This window comes from Hypanus sabinus, chromosome 14, assembly GCF_030144855.1.
Source record: "Hypanus sabinus isolate sHypSab1 chromosome 14, sHypSab1.hap1, whole genome shotgun sequence".
In the NCBI taxonomy this organism is placed as follows: domain Eukaryota; kingdom Metazoa; phylum Chordata; class Chondrichthyes; order Myliobatiformes; family Dasyatidae; genus Hypanus; species Hypanus sabinus.
Window position 1 is genome coordinate 108454122 of NC_082719.1, and position 17912 is coordinate 108472033.

At 46.9% G+C, this 17912-nt stretch overlaps 1 protein-coding gene across 3 annotated transcripts in view; it reads left to right on the forward strand.

Moving 5' to 3' along the window:
* slc49a3 (solute carrier family 49 member 3) overlaps positions 1-17912 on the forward strand; it is a 103407-nt gene that overhangs the window by 31403 nt on the left and 54092 nt on the right. For all 3 annotated transcript variants that reach the window (XM_059989790.1, XM_059989789.1, XM_059989788.1), the window contains exons 3-5: positions 566-785; positions 4957-5033; positions 5131-5268. In XM_059989790.1, the coding sequence (XP_059845773.1) occupies positions 566-785; positions 4957-5033; positions 5131-5268 (435 nt within the window). The remainder of the gene's footprint in view (positions 1-565; positions 786-4956; positions 5034-5130; positions 5269-17912) is intronic.

Sequence of the window (17912 nt, forward strand, 5' to 3'; positions counted from 1 at the left end):
CTATAAAACAGTATTAGTTCCTAATAGTACAAAATCAGTGCAGACACTAGTGTAAATCATGGACTACCCTCATATAATGCTGTCGATAATTGCATCCTCCAAACTTTTTGTAATCTTCAAGATACCTTCAAGTTCTTTGTACCGGTAGTTCTAAACTTGAAGTAGTGAAGTTCTTTCTTTTTCACTTTCAGCTGTTTCAGGCATCTCCAAGCCTGAATGCTTGAACCACGATGAGCAAAACAACTCTGAATTGTCTTATTGTTTATTTCTCGCCAGCGATCAGTGACAAAGATTGCTGCATTTTGAACACAGACACACACAACTGACGCTACTTAGAAACTGTTCAGCAACAATCTTCTGTCCCAATTAAGCAGCAAAGCGTCCCAAATAAACAAAGGGAATCCCAGCGATTTCCTTGATTTAGTTTTTGTTCTTGTCCCAAATAAGCAGCTACCCCAATTAACCGGTGGCCCCATTAACCAGAATCCACCATATATGGACATAAAAACAGTTGATGAACCTGCAGTAATAGTTGAATAATCCTTTCTAATCTTCTACACTGTAGTTGATCCTGAGCTCCTGGCTGAACCTGGCTGGATGTGTAGTGCAATTGTTGAGTGTTGCGTTCTTCGTACCCAAAGACAGCTGGAAATTTCCACTCCTGATGCTAGGTCAGACTTTTGGTGCATTTGCACAGCCTCTCGTTCTTTTTGCTCCAACAAAGTTGGCAGCTCTTTGGTTTCCAGAGCAACAAAGAGCTACAGCAAACATGATTTCATCGATGGGTAAGTAGCTTGCATTAAAGTGAATACCGATACATTCTGACTTAAGCCCATCACCTCTGCTGGAGCATAGGCCACTGCTGTGGACAGCAGTTCGCCAGAGTCCTCTGACATGGGCCAGTTTTTAAGTTATCTTCAGGTGTAGCCCATTTTCTTGGTGTATCTTTCCCTTCTCAGGGATGATGTCTTTGGCGCTTCTGTTGGCTTTTCCTCTAGTTTTGGGTTTTTAGTGGATGGGGTTGCTCACACCATTGCTAGCCCTCCTCCTCCCATAGCCAGGTTTGTTGGAGTTGAATACCAATCTATCTTTCAACAAATAAAAAAACACTGGTGGTTCGCATTCTGTGTTCCACTGAGGGCATTGATTAGTGAAACAGTTTCCAGTTCCATTACCTTAGTATGTGATAGCAGCCACTCTGATCCTTTGTTTGATTGTGGTAACTAAGAGCAAGGAGGTTGTCAAAGCTTCGAAAGTGGTATCAGGGGTGTAAGAATTACAAACTTGCCTTGCCAGCCAACTTATCCAACTTTTTTCTTGCTTTCAGCCTCTGAGTAGAATTTGACTTATTTAGAGAAACAGAACAGGCCCTTCTGGCCCTTCAAGCTGAGCCACCGGCAACCCCTAATTTAACCCTAATCTCATCACAGGGTAATTTATAATGACCCATTACCCTACTAACCTATATGCCTTTGGAATGTGGGAGCAAACTGGACACTGGAAGAAAACCCAGACATTCCACAGGGAGGACATACGGACTCATTGCAGATGACCATAAGACATAGGAGCAGAATTAGGCCATTTGCCCATTGAGTCTGCTCCGCCATTCAATCATAGAACATAGAACATAGAATAGTACAGCACATTACAGGCCCTTTGGCCCACAATGTTGTGCCAACCCTCAAACCCTGCCTCCCATATAACCCCCCCCCCCCTTAAATTCCTCCATATACCTGTCTAGTAGTCTCTTAAACTTCACTAGTGTATCTGCCTCCACCACTGACTCAGGCAGTGCATTCCACGCACCAACCACTCTCTGAGTGAAAAGCTTTCCTCTAATATCCCCCTTGAACTTCCCTCCCCTTACCTTAAAGCCATGTCCTCTTGTACTGAGCAGTGGTGCCCTGGGGAAGAGGCGCTGGCTGTCCACTCTGTCTATTCCTCTTAATATCTTGTACACCTCTATCATGTCTCCTCTCATCCTCCTCCTCTCCAAAGAGTAAAGCCCTAGCTCCCTTAATCGCTGATCATAATCCATACTCTCTAAACCAGGCAGCATCCTGGTAAATCTCCTCTGTACTCTTTCCAATGCTTCCACATCCTTCCTATAGTGAGGTGATCAGAACTGGACACAGTACTCCAAGTGTGGCCTAACTAGAGTTTTTAGAGCTGCATCATTACATCGTGTCTCTTAAACTGTATCCCTCGACTTATGAAAGCACACACCCCATAAACTTTCTTAACTACCCTATCTACCTGTGAGGCAACTTTCAGGGATCTGTGGACATGTACACCCAGATCCCTCTGCTCCTCCACACTACCAAGTGTCCTGCCATTTACTTTGTACTCTGCCTTCGAGTTTGTCCTTCCAAAGTGTACCACCTCACACTTCTCCAAGTTGAACTGCATCTGCCACTTCTCAGCTCACTTCTTCATCCTATCAATGTCTCTCTGCAATCTTCGACAATCCTCTATACTACCTACAACACCACCAACCTTTGTGTCGTCTGCAAACTTGCCAACCCACCCATCTACCCCCACATCCAGGTTGTTAATAGAAATCACGAAAAGTAGAGGTCCCAGAACAGATCCTTGTGGGACCACTAGTCACAACCCTCCAATCCCAATGTACTCCCTCTACCACAACCCTCTGACCTCTGCAGGCAAGCCAATTCTGAATCCACCTTGCCAAACTTCCCTGGATCCCTTGCCTTCTGACTTTCTGAATAAGCCTACCTTGTGGAACCTTGTCAAATGCCTTACTAAAATCCATGTAGATCACATCCACTGCACTACCCTCATCTATATGCCTGGTCACCTCCTCAAAAAACTCTTATCAGGCTTGTTAGGCATGACCTGCCCTTCACAAAGCCATGCTGACTGTTCCTGATTAGACCATGATTCTCTAAATGCCCATAGATCCTATCTCTAAGAATCTTTTCCAACAGCTTTCCCACCACAGACGGAAGTCTCACTGGTCTATAATTACCTGGACTATCCCTACTACCTTTTTTGAACAAGGGGACAACATTTGCCTCCCTCCAATCCTCTGGTACCATTCCCGTGGACAACAAGGGCATAAAGATCTTAGCCAGAGGTTCAGCAATCTCTTCCCTCGCCTTGTGGTGCAGCCTGGGGAATATTCCGTCAGGCCCCGGGAACTTATCTATCCTAATGTATTTTAACAACTCCAACACTCCTCTCCCTTAATATCAACATGCTCCAGAATATCAACCTCACTCATATTGTCCTTACCGTCATCAAGTTCCCTCTCAGTGGTGAATACCGAAGAGAAGTATTAATTGAGGACCTCGTTCACTTCCACAGCCTCCAGGCACATCTTCCCACTTTTATCTCTAATCTGTCCTGCCTTCACTCCTGTCATCCTTTTGTTCTTCACATAATTGAAGAATGCCTTGGGGTTTTCTTTTACCCTACTCGCCAGGGCCTTCTCATGTCCCCTTCTTGCTCTTCTCAGCCCCTTCTTAAGCTCCTTTCTTGCTACCGTATATTCCTCAATAGACCCATCTGATCCTTGCTTCCTAAACCTCATGTATGCTGCCTTCTTCCACCTGAATAGATTTTCCACTTCACTTGTCACCCATGGTTCCTTCACCCTACCATTCTTTATCTTCCTCACCGGGACAAATTTATCCCTAACATCCTGCAGGAGATCCCTAAACATCGACTACACGTCCATGTACATTTCCCTGCAAAAACATCATCCCAATTCACACCCGCAAGTTCTAGCCTTATAGCCTCATAATTAGCCCTTCCCCAATTAAAAATTTTCCTGTCCTCTCTGATTCTATCCTTTTCCATGATAATGCTAAAGGCCAGGGAATGGTGATCACTGTCCCCCGGATGCTGACCCACTGACAGATCTGTGACCTGACCCGATTCGTTACCTAATACTAGATCTAGTATGGCATTCCCCCTAGTCGGCCTGTCAACATTCTGTGACAGGAATCCATCCTGGACACACTTAACAAACTCTGCCCCATCTAAACCCTTGGAACTAATCAAGTGCCAATCAATATTAGGGAAGTTAAAGTCACCCATGATAACAACCCTGTTATTTTTGCACCTTTCCAAAATCTGCCTCCCAATCTGCTCCTCAGTATCTCTGCTGCTACCAGGGGGCCTATAGAATGCCCCCAGTAGAGTAACTGCTCCCTTCCTGTTCCTGACTTCCACCCATACTGACTCAAAAGAGGATCCTGCTACATTACCCATCCTTTCTGCAGCTGTAATAGTATCCCTAACCAGTAATGCCATCCCTCCTCTCCTTCCCCTCCCTCTATCCCTTTCAAAGCACTGAAATCCAGGAATATTGAGAATCCATTCCTGCCCTTGGCTGATCCTTTTCTCCCCTCCCCAGCCTTCTCCCTGTAACCTTTGATGTTGTGTCCAATCAAGAACCTATCAGTCTCTACCTTAAATTCCACAAGTTGAACTCAGAATTGAATGAGGTCAATTCTGAACTTCAATGCCCTGATCTGTAATAGGTTGCGCTAACTGCTATGCTACTGTGGTGCCCTAATCTTTCCAGTTATGGTTCTGACCAAAGGTTGGCTTTCTTAAATTTTTGGTCAATCACAACTGCATAAAGTAAATGGAGTTTCCTGTTGACCTTGCGCAGTGTGTGAGACTGAGAGCTTGTGATTCATGAGTAAGTATTAGCAACGTCTCTCACTGAATGGTGCTTCTATGCAAATGTATTCCACATGAAAAACTGTTTTTAAATGAATAATTTACCTTTTAAGTGGCTTTTATTTCTCCTTCATGGGAATAAGTCATTGATTTAGTTAGATTAATGCTTGATTTAGTGGATAAAATCTCCAAACATAAACTTTCTGCTAATAATGAAGAATAAATTGACTTGAGGTAGTAACTATCTTGTACAATTATCTGGCAATGTGACAACTGGATTTTGGTTTCTTCCCGGCAATCTAGCCAATCCATTGGGTATTCTGTTTGCCAACATCCTTTCTCCTTTATTGATGAAGGAACCGTCTTCAATGCCCATGCTGGTAAGGATAATCAGATAGTTATTTCCTTGAACATTTTAATTTGGAGTGCATGCAGTCATGTTCCAGGTGAGAAATTTCCCAATGTCTTCCTTTGCAGCTGGGAGTCTACATAGTACCGGCAGTGACTGCCTGTCTTCTGACAACATTCGGGATTCGTGAGAAGGTGCCACCAACACCCCCTTCTGCAGGTGCTGCCAACTCTACCTCAGAGCCCTTTCTCACAGGAATGAAGATGGTAAGCAATCTTTATCTCTGGTTTTATTTGATTTGCTTACAGCTACTGCAGTCCATCAACATCACTTGTAATACTGTTATATGTTAAATGTGTTAAACAGTGTGAAAACACACACAACAGTGTAACCCAAAATGAAAAATGAATGCTAGAGGTTTGGGTTTGGATCAATGACCTTCCTCCAGAATTAGGAAAAGTTCTTCTATGTGCTTCTAGACCTGAGACACAAACTGTTCTCTCCTCTAAAGTTCAAGTTTAATTTGAAAATTGAACTTGAACTTCAAGCATACATGAAGGCCCCTGAATAAAACGTGTTTCTTCAGAGCCAAGATGCAAAACATAGTACCAGTAGTCATGCACAGCATGACATATATAACACATATAAGGTAGTAGTAAATATACAGTCTCGCAAAATAAACATACTACAGTCTGCCCCTGAGTGACATGTTCTGTAGATTGATGGTGCATGGACAGTGTCGTCAAGAACAAGCCTGCAGTAGTCGCACAAACACAATCCAGCTTGACTTCCTCCAAACAAACACTGGAGGGCAGCACTGATGGGAGTTACCTGCCCTGATCCAACATGGATGCCACGCTGTGCCACGTCCTGCATCACCCTTCCTGGGCAGCTGCAACAGGTGGCCCTATGGCATGATGCCTAGTCTGTGCTACAACTGAGGCTACATGGTTCCTCCACCGTCAGTCTCACCAATAAACCGGTGGAAAAAGTGAGGAAATTAGCAAAAGTCCAAATGCCCTTTAAATCTGATATCCCCTTTAATAAATGGGCTGGTCTAATCAATTCAACTTTATAGAATTAATAGAAAAAATGTATGGCATAGGGGAGCGTCATTCAGTCATACTGGCTACCTTTCCAGTCACTCTTCTATGCATCTGAACATTACAGATTTCACTGGTATGGAAACACCAATTACTTTGACTGGAAAATAGTACATAAAGTAGTGGATTTGGCACAGTACATCACAGGTAAAACCTTCCCAACCATTGAGCACATCTACATGAAACGCTAACCACGCCATGCCCTCTTTTTGCTGCCATCATGTAGGAGATACAAGAACCTCAGGACCCACACCACCAGGTTCAAGAACTGTTACTACCCCTCAAGCATCAGGCTCTTGAACAAAGGGGATAACTACACTCACATGCCCCATCACTAAAATGTCCCCACAGCCAATGATCTCACTTTGAGGACTCTTTATCACATTATCTCATGTTCTCATTATTTATTGCTCTTTGTTTAAATTGCAGAGTTTGTTGTCTTCTGCACTGTGGTTGATCTTTCATTGATCCTGTTATGGTTATTATTTTCTTATAGATTTGCTGAGTATGCCCACAGGAAAATTAATCTCAGGGTTGTATATGGTGACATATATGTATTTTGATAATAAAATTTACTTTGAACTTTGAACTCTGTCCTCTAGCTATTGACCTCTTTGAAAGGACGGTTTTCTCTTTCCCCAGTTCTGGCCCCTTCTACATCTCAATTAAGTTTACCCAACGAAGGTAAGCCCAGCCTGGTCAGTGTTTCTTGTATCTATCCTGGTCTGGCAACATCCCTTGTAGCTCACTCCTAGAGCCTCAGTTGCTTGCTGAAATGTGAGAGTCAGAACCATGCACAGAGCTCCATCTGAGGACATGCTTGTGATTGGAGTGTAGTCGACCTACCTAATTTTCTGTTCTAAGCCTGTACAAATATGTTTGCTGCATTTTTAACTATTGTGGTGAACTATGTGCCTGTCGGGACACGCCCCTGCTGACTGCTCCTGTGGCTCCTCCCACAGGCCCCTGTATAAAGGAGACCTGCGGCCTGAAGATCGGCCTCAGTCTCCAGGACCTTGTATGATAGACACTCACTCCTGGTTCCTTCTTCCAGTCAATAAAAGCCGATATCTCGCCTACGTCTCAGTGTGAGTTATTGATGGTGCATCAATTTTATTGACTGGAAGTTTTAAAACATGGAACCCGTTTTGCGTCCGGACCGGTTGGATTTGGACCCTCAAGACCCTGACGCAGCTCTCGCTTTTGAACACTGGCTTGCATGCTTCCAATCGTACTTGGCGGAGCTTCGTGCGACTGAACCCGCCGTTATGCACAGAATCCTACTCTCGAGGGTCACCCCCAAAGTTTACTCCATTATCCGGGACCTGCCGACCTACGATGGGGCACTGGACGCCCTCAAACGACAGTACCTGCGGCCGGTGAACACCGTCTACGCAAGACATCGCTTAGCTACCCGGCAACAGCGGCCTGGCGAATCGTGCGCTGAGTTTCTCCGAGCACTACAGACACTCGTCCGACCTTGTGACTGCAAGACGCTCACGGCAGAACAGCATGCGGAGCTGCTGGTGCGAGACGCCTTTGTGACGGGACTGAGGTCAGTGTACATGCGCCAGCGGCTGCTGGAGAACTCGGATCTTACCTTAAGCTCGGCGATAGAGAAGGCCAACGCTCTAGAAGCTGCGCGGCATAACGCCGACGCTGTCCAGTCGCGCGATTCCCCGCCGGTTCCGTGGACGCCTCAGACCCCGCCACCGCCGGCTCCCGGGAGCGAATTCGCCAACGCCGCCGCCAGTCGCCATTCCACGAGCTCCCCGACCCAGACCACGGCTGTGGCCCGTAAGCAACTCGTGCTTTGTTATTTCTGTGGCCAAAAGAAACATCCTCGACAACGCTGTCCAGCGCGAGAAGCGACCTGCTCCAGCTGCGGAAAGCGGGGCCACTTCGCCAAGGTCTGTAAGTCTCAACCTCGAGCGGGGTGCAGCGCTGCGGGTGAAACGTGGAGGCCGCCATCTTGCATGCCGGGATGTGGGCGGCCATCTTTGTCGACGTCAGCACGCCCCGCCCCCGATCCTCGGATGCTGACCGGGTACCCCGGATGTGAGCGGCCATCTTTGTCGGCGTCAGCATGCCCCGCCCCCGACCCTCCGATGCTGACCGGGTACCCCGACGGCGATCCAACTCTGGCCACTGTGACTCTCGACCAAAGCGCCCCACACCAGCTTGCAAGATCCATGATGGACATCCAGGTGGAGGGGCATTGGACTGGATGCCTGTTTGACACGGGCAGCACTGGGAGTTTTATTCACCCGGACACAGTGCAACGCTGCGGACTTGCAACGCGGCCGGTCAGTCGGAGGTTCCATTTGGCCTCTGGGTCGCAGTCCGCAGACATCCGGGCGGGTTGTGTAGCGACTTTGGTGGTGCAAGGCACAGTATATCGGGACTTTGAACTGCTGGTCATGCCTAATCTGTGTGCACCTGTGCTATTGGGGCTGGACTTCCAGAGCCATCTCGAAAGTGTGACTATGGTATACGACGGGCCCCTCCCACCACTCACTGTCAAGAATCCTCAGTTTTGTGGGACTTCTTCACATACCCTGCTACTGACCACACACACACACGGACACACACATCCCATCCAGAACCAGGCCAACAGCTGCGCTACCGACACTTGCAGCCTCTCCACTCTCAAGATCCCTCCCCCACCGCTGTTCGCCAACCTGACCCCCGACTGTAAACCTGTGGCAACCAAAAGCAGGAGGTACAGCGCGGGGGACCGGGCCTTCATTCAGTCGGAGGTGCAGCGGCTGCTCAGGGAGGGGATCATTGAGCCGAGCACAAGCCCTTGGAGGGCCCAGGTGGTTGTTGTTCGGACTGGGCAGAAAAATAGGATGGTGGTGGACTATAGTCAAACCATCAATAGGTTTACGCAGCTTGACGCATACCCCCTACCCCGCATCGCGGATATGGTCAACCAGATTGCTCAGTATAAGGTGTACTCGACAATAGATCTGAAATCCGCTTATCACCAGCTCCCCATCTGCCCAGAGGACCGCCCCTACACCGCCTTCGAGGCGGGCGGCCGGCTCTATCACTTCCTGCGCGTCCCTTTCGGTGTCACGAATGGTGTCTCCGTCTTCCAGAGGGAAATGGACCGGATGGTGGACCAGTACCAACTGCAGGCCACATTTCCCTATCTGGATAACATCACCATCTGTGGTCATGACAGGCCAGATCACGACGCCAACCTCCAACGGTTTCTCCAAGTGGCCGCAGCTCTGAACCTTACTTATAACAGGGACAAGTGTGTTTTTGGTACCACCCCGCCTTACTATACTTGGGTATGTCGTGGAAAACGGGGTTATTGGGCCTGATCCCGAACGTATGCGCCCCCTGTTAGAGCTCCCTCTTCCCACCACTCTCAAGGCCCTCAGACGGTGCCTGGGGTTTTTTTTCCTATTACGCCCAATGGGTCCCCCATTACGCAGACAAGGCTCGCCCCCTGGTCAAGTCTACCTCGTTTCCCCTCTCTGCTGAGGCCTGCGCGGCCTTCAACTGCATTAAAGCGGACATTGCCAAAGCTACGATGCATGCAGTGGACGAGACCGCTCCCTTCCAAGTGGAGTGTGATGCCTCCGATTTCGCTCTGGCTGCTACCCTTAATCAGGAAGGCAGACCAGTAGCATTCTTTTCTCGCACCCTCCAAGGCTCTGAAATTCGGCACTCCGCGGTGGAGAAAGAAGCCCAGGCCATAGTGGAGGCTGTTAGGCACTGGAGGCACTATCTTGCTGGCAAAAGATTCACTGTGCTGACCGACCAGCGCTCGGTTGCGTTCCTGTTCAGCAACCAACAGCGGGGCAAGATCAAAAATGATAAGCTTTTGCAGTGGAGGATAGAACTCTCCACCTACACCTATGATATCCTGTACCGGCCTGGCAGACTCAATGAGCCCCCTGATGCCCTATCCCGGGGAACATGTGCTAGCACACAGCTCGACCAGCTGTACGCCCTTCATGCACAATTTTGCCATCCGGGGGTCACCCGATTTTACCATTTTGTGAAAGCTCGGAACCTGCCGTACTCCCTGGAGGACATCAGGACGATGACCAGGGACTGCCAAATTTGTGCCGAGTGCAAACCGCACTTCTACTGTCCTGACACGGCACAACTTGTCAAGGCCACCCGCCCTTTTGAACGCCTGAGTGTTGACTTTAAGGGCCCCCTTCCCTCCACTGACCGCAATGTCTATTTTCTCAGTGTTATTGACGAGTTCTCACGGTTCCCCTTTGCCATCCCCTGCCCCGACACCACTGCCACGTCCGTCATAAAAGCCCTGCGCCAGCTCTTCACTCTGTTCGGGTATCCCTGCTATATCCACAGTGATAGAGGGTCCTCCTTTATGAGTGAGGAGCTGCGCCAGTACTTGCTAGCTAGGGGCATTGCTACCAGTCGGACCACGAGTTATAATCCCCGGGGTAATGGCCAGGTAGAGCGGGAGAATGCCACAGTGTGGAAGGCCACACTTTTAGCCCTCAAGTCCAAAGGGTTGCCGGTCTCTCGATGGCAGGAGGTCCTCCCTGAGGCACTGCACTCTATCCGCTCTCTGTTATGTACGTCCACCAATGCCACCCCTCACGAACGCCTATTCTCTTTTCCCAGGAAGTCTGTCACTGGGACCACCCTACCAGTTTGGCTGACGTCCCCGGGGCCAGTGCTGCTCCGGAAACATGTGAGGAGCAATAAATACTCCCCGCTGGTGGAGAGGGTTCACCTTCTCCGTGCGAACCCCCAGTATGCTTACGTGGTCTTACCTGATGGGCGGGAGGACACGGTCTCCATCCGCGACCTGGCACCCGCAGGTGCAGCAGACCACTACCCTGAAGGCTCTCCGGTAACTGTGAACCCTGCACCAGAGGTGACACCGTACTCACCAGGCCCTACACAGACTCCTCACGACACTTGTATACCGGGCGTTTCGTACGCATTTATACCAGGCGCCTCGCACATGCATGAGGGATCACCGGCGCCTAGTGGGCAAGAACACGCGCAACCCCCGTCCCCTGTGCAATCGCCAATGTTGCCGGCACCTATGCGGTCACAGCCGGTGCTACGTAGATCGCAGCGACAGATTCGACCGCCTGATCGGCTTGACTTGTAAGAACCTTCGCTACATGAGGACTTTTTCCAACGAAGGGGGGGTGAATGTGGTGAACTATGTGCCTGTCGGGACACGCCCCTGCTGACTGCTCCTGTGGCTCCTCCCACAGGCCCCTGTATAAAGGAGACCTGCGGCCTGAAGATCGGCCTCAGTCTCCAGGACCTTGTATGATAGACACTCACTCCTGGTTCCTTCTTCCAGTCAATAAAAGCCGATATCTCGCCTACGTCTCAGTGTGAGTTATTGATGGTGCATCAACTATTATTTCAGAAAGGTTATTGGTCTTAAATCTTAACTCTATTTCAATCTCTACAGTTGACAAATTTCTCAGTGTTTTGTCATAGTCGTACAACACAGAATCAGACATTTCCCCGCACCTTTCTGCTCATCTACACTCATCCCATTTGTCTACATTAGGACCACATCCTTCTCTGCCTTACCTTGTTAAGTATCTGTCTAAGTGCCTCTTAAACATACCGACTTTCTTTCTGATTGTACCATCTCTGTTGGCAGTGTGTTTCTGTGAAAAAACAAAATTTATTCCTCAAACCCTTTTTAAAAACTGCTTCCTCTCTCCTTAAACCTAGGCCCTTGTGAAAAGATAGTCTAGCTATCTCATGTACTTCTGTCAGGTCCTCTCTTAGCCTCTGTCATTCCAATGAAAACAAGCCCAGTCTATCCAATCTTTCACCATAACTTAAAACCCTCCAATCTAGCTAACATGCAGGTGAATCTCTCTTCTGTCCAATCTCATCCTTCTCATTGTACAGTGACTGAAATTGCTTGCCATTCTCCAAATGTGGCCTAATTGGTGTTTTGTAAATAGCGTCGGAGCAATACAGCTTGGATACAGGCCATTCTGCGCTATCAGTCCATGCTGAACACTGTGCCCAGGTGGTCCAAGTTTCCTGAATTCTGCTCCACGCCTCCATCAACCTATCCAAGTGCTTTCTAAATGATACTTGCGTGCCTACTGCAACAGAGTGGTAGGCATTGGCTCATTCAGGCTTCGGCGATAACAGGTCAAGGCGAGGTAAGTTACCTGTGAGGAATAGAAATAGGAAATATGTCTGTGAGGCTAGTGTTCTGTACTGGACATTCCCAGCCTCCTAGACAGCCACATCTGCACCAGGTGTGCCCCTTAGGGACCATGTTAGAGAACTGGAGATGCAGCCCGATGATCTTTGTTTGATCAGGGAGAGTGAGGAGGTGATAGAGAGGAGCTACAGGCAGGTAGTCACATCAGGGCCTTGGGGGAGAGATGTAGGTAGCAGTTAGGAGAGGGAATAGGAAGAATCAGCCTGTGGCTGTCCCCCTTGACAATAAGTACTCCTGTTTGAGTACTGTTGGAGGAGACAGCCTACCTGGGGGAAGCAACAGTGGCTGTGTCTGTGGCACAGAGTCTGGCCCTGTGGCTCAAAAGAGTAGGGAAAGGAAGAGGATGGCAGCAGTGATAGGGAACTCTGTAGTTAGGGGGTCAGATAGGTGATTCTGTGGATGCAGGAAAGAAACACAGACGGTAGTTTGCCTCCCAGGTGCCAGGATCCGGGATGTTTGTGATCACATCCACGATATCCTGAAGTGGGAAGGTGAACAGCCAGTGCTTGTGGTACATATTGGTACCAATGACATGGGTAGGAAAAGGGAGAACGAATGAAAACAGACTACAAGGAGTTAGGAAGGAAGTTGAGAAGCAGGACCGCAAAGGTAATATTCTCGGGATTACTGCCTGTGCCACGTGACAGTGAGTATAGGAATAGAATGAGGTGGAGGATAAATGCATGGCTGAGGGATTGGAGCAGGGGCAGGGATTCAGATTTCTGGATCATTGGGACCTCTTTTTTGGGAGGTACAAAAAGGATGGGTTTCACTTGAATCAGAGGGGGACCGATATCCTGGCAGGGAGTTTTGCTAAGGCTACTGGGGAGATCATGGCTGCAGATAAGGAGGAGGTCCTGGTGGGATTGTCTACGGAGTCTTTGTGGGTGGATGTTAGAAACAGGAAGGAGTTAATAATCCTACAGGGTATTTATTATGGACCACCCAATAATAACAGGGACACCAAGGAGCAGATAGGGAGACAGATTCTGGAAAGGTGTGATGATAATAACAGGGTTGTCATGGTGGGAGATTTTAATTTCCTAAATATTGATTGGGATCTCCCTAGAGCAAGGGGTTTAGATGGGGTGGTGTTTGTTAGGTGTGTTCAGGAAGGTTTCTTGACAGAATGTGTAGATAAGCCTACAAGAAGAGAGGCTGTACTTGATCTGGTATTGGGAAATGAGCCTGGTCAGGTGTCAGCTCTCTCAGTGGGAGAGCATTTTGGAGATGGTGATCACAGTTCTATCTCCTTTACCATAGCATTTGTGAAGGATAGGAACAGACAAGTTAGGAAAGTGTTTAAAAGGAAATATGAAGCACAACATGTACAAAAGCTGGATGAACTCAGCAGGTTGGGCGGCATCTGTTGAAATGAGCAGTCAATGTTTCGGGCCAAGACCCTTCATCAGGACTGAAGAAGGAGGGAGCAGGGACCCTATAAAGAAAGTGGGGGGAGGGTGGAAGGTGCCAGGTGAATAACCAATCAGGAAAGATCAAGGGGTGGGGGAGGGGAAGAAGGGAGGGGATAGGCAGGAAAGGTGAAGAAGGAATGTAAAGGGAAAGCACTATGGGTAGTAGAAGAAGGCAGAATCATGAGAGGAGTGATAGGTAGCTAGAAGAAGAGGAAGAGTGGAAGTGGGATGGTGGAAGGGAGAATTACCAGAAGTTGGAGAATTCGACTTTCATACCAAGGGGCTGGAGACTACCCAGACGGTATATGAGGTGTTGCTCCTCCAACCTGAGCTTGGCCTCATCATGGCAAATATGAAGCTATCAGGCAGGAATTGGTTATGGGTAACCCTAGGTAATTTCTGAATTAAGTACATGTTCGACACAGTATTGTGGGCCAAGGGGCCTGTGTTGTGCTGTAGGTTTTCTGTGTTTCTAACTACTTCACCTGGTAGCCTGTCCCATATCCTCAACACCCTTTGCGTGAAAAAAAGTTGACCCTCAGACTCTTCTTAAATCCTTCCCCTCTCAACCTAAATCTATGATCCCTAGTTTTGGTCTCCCTTATCTTGGGAAAAGAATATTATTGTCCATTTTATCGATGCCTCTCATAATTTAAAGACTAGGAATGAAGATCTAGTCTGGTCAGTCTCTCCCTGTAACTGTGGTCTTCCAGGCCTGTCAACATCCTGATAAATCTTTTCTACACTTGTTCCAATTTAGCCAATAAGAGGGTGACCAAAGCTGTACACAATATTCCGAATGCTGCCTCACCAGCAATGTGTACAGCAGTAACTGAATGTCCCAAATCCTATACTCAAAGCCCTGATTAAGTTCTTTCAATTATATAAAGAGTAAAAGGGAGATGAGAGTTGATATTGAACCAATGGAAAGTGATGTTGGTGAGGAAGTAATGGGGGACAAAGAAATGGCAGATGAACTTAATGGGTACTTTGCATCACTCTTCACTGTGGAAGACACTAGCAGTATGCCAGAGGTCTGTGAGTATCAGGGAGCAGGACTGAGTGCCATTGCTATTACAAAGGAAAAAATACTAGGCAAACTGAAGGGTCTTAAGGTGGATAAGTCACTTGGACCAGATGGACTACATCCCAGAGTCCAGAGAGAGGTTGCTAAAGAGATAACGAATGCATTGGTAATGATCTTTCAAAAATTCTGGCATGGTTCTGGAGGACTAGAAAATTGCAAATGTCACTCCACTCTTTAAGAAGGGAGGAAGGCAGAAGAATGGAAATTATGCACCAGTTAGCCTAACCTCAGTGGTTGGGAAAGTGTTGGAGTCTATTATTAAAAATAAGATTTTGGAGTACTTTGAGACTAATAATAAAACAAGTCAAAGTCAGCAGGGTTTCTGTGAAGCGAAGTCTTTCCTGACAAATCTGTTAGAGCTCTTTGAAGAAATAACAAGCAGGGTAGACGAAGGAGAGGCAGTGGATGTCATTGACTTGGATTTTCAGAAGGCATTTGATAAGGTGCCACACATGAAGCTGTTTAACAAGATAAAATCCTATGGTGTTACAGGAAAGATTCTGGCATGGATAGAGGAATGGCTGACAGGCAGGAGGCAGCGAGTGGGAATAAACGGGCCTTTCCTGCTGCCAGTGCCTAGTGGTGTTCCTCAGGGGTCAGTATTGGGACCGCTACTTTTCACATTGTTTGTCAATGATTTGGATAATGGAATTGATGGCTTTGTGGCAAAGTTTGAAGATGATATGGCAATAAGTGGAGGGGTAGGTGGTGCTGAGAAAGCAATGCGGTTGCAGCAGGAAGACATATTGGAAGAGTGGGCAAAAAAGTGGCAGATGGAATACAGTGTTGGGAAATGTATGATAATACACTTTAGAAACATAGAAGATAGGTGCAGGAGTAGGCCATTCAGCCCTTCGAGCCTGCACCGCCATTCAGTACGATCATGGCTGATCATCCAGCTTTCTCTCCATACCCCCTGATCCCTTTAGCTACAAGGGCCATATCTAACTTCCTCTTAAATATAGCCAATGAACTGACCTCAACCATTTCCTGTGGCAGAGAATTTCACAGATTCACGACTCTCTGTGTGAAGAAGTTTTTCCTCATCTCGGTCCTAAAAGGCTTCCCCTTTATCCTTAAACTGTGACCCCTCGTTCTGGACTTCCCCAACATCGGAAACAATCTTCCTGCATCTAGCCTGTCCAATCCCTTTAGAATTTTATACGTTTCAATAAGATCCCCCCTCAATCTTCTAAATACCAGTGAGTATAAGCCTTGTCAATCCAGACTTTCTTCATATGAAAGTCCTGCCATCCCAGGAATCAATCTGGTGAACCTCCTTTGTACTCCCTCTGTGGCAAGAGTGTCTTTCTTCAGATTAGGGGACCAAAACTGCACACAATACTCCAGCTGTGGTCTCACCAAAGCCCTGTACAACTGCAGTAGAACCTCCCTGCTCCTGTACTCAAATCCTTTTGCTATGAATGCCATCTGGGTAGAGATTAGAAATAGTAAAGGGAAAAATATCACTGATAAAAGTTGTCTATCGGCTGCCTTTACCGTGAGACAAGCAATAAACAGCGAATTACCTGAGGCATGTAATAGAACAACAGTTATCATGGGGGACTTTAACTTGCACATAGATTGGTGAATCAAGTTGGTCAAGGCAGTCTTGAGGAGGACTTCATACAATGCATCTGTGATGGCTTTCTTGAACAGCATGTCATTGAATCTACATGGGAACATGCTATCTTAGATCTGGTCCTGTGCAAAGAGACAGGTAAAATTAGTGCTCTTGTAGTTAGGGATCTTCTTGGAAAGAGTGATCACAGTATGATTGAGTTTCTCTTACAAATGGAGGGCGCAGTAGTTTGATCGAAAACCTGTGTATTTTACCTAAACAATGGAGACTACATTGGGATGAGGGTGGATTTGGCTATATGGTGGGACAGTTGAGGAACAGTGGAAGACTTTCGAAGAGATTTTTCATAGTGCTCAACAAAAGTATATTCCAGTTAAAAACAAGAACAGTATGGGTGGAGAGAGCCAGCCTTGGACAACGATGGAAATAAAAGAAGACACCAAACTAAAAGCTCGTGTTTACAAAGTAGCCAAGAGTAATGGGAAACTCGAAATTTGAGAAAACTATAAAAAGCAACAATGAACTACTAAGCATGCAATAAAGAAAGGGAAAATAGATTATGAAAATGAACTAGCATAAAATATAAAAATAGATAGTAAAAGCTTTTATATAAAGCAGAAAAGGGTGGCTAATTGGAAGACGAGAAGGAGGAATTGATATTGGGTAATAAGGAAATAGCTGAGGCTTTGAATGACTATTTTGTGTCGGTGGAGGACATGTCTAAAATGCTAAAGAGAGAGGTTATGAATGTGATGGGAGGTGAGGACCTTGATACAATTGCTGTCACTAAAGTGGTAGAGCTGAGCAAACTTGTGGGCCTGAATTTACTGTAGATAAGTCTCCTGGTCTTATTGGATTGCATCCCAGGGCACTGAAAGAAATGGCAGTGGTTATAGTAGAGGTTTTGGTGATAATTTACCAAAATTCTCTGGACTCTGGGCAGGTCCTGGTGGATTGGAAGATAGCAAATGTCATGCCACTATTCAGAAAAGGATGTAGGCAAAAAGCAGGTAACAATAGGCCAGTTAGTTTAACATTTGTAGTTGGGAAAATGCTAGTGAGGCATCTGGAAAGAAATGGATCCATCAGGCAGAAGCAGCATAAATTAAGCAAAGGCAGGTCCTGTTTGACAAAATTACTGGAGTTCTTTGAGGATATAATGAGGGCAGTGGATAGAGGGGAACAGTTGAACGTTATTTACTTGGATTTCCAGAAGGCATTCAATAAGGTGCCACATAAAAGACTTATCCATAAGATAAGTATGCATAGTGTTGGGGGTGATGTATTAACCTTGATAGAGGATTGATCAACTAATAGAAAATAGAGAGTTGATTAATAGAGAGGGATTCATGGTGTTACTCTAGTTGGCAATCAGTGGGTGAGCGGTGTCCCATAGGGGTTGGTGCTGGGCCCAGAACTGTTCATGACATACATTAGTGATCTGGAAGAGGGGACCGAGTGTAGTTTATATTAAGTTTCCTGATAGTACTCAAATGAGTGGAAAAG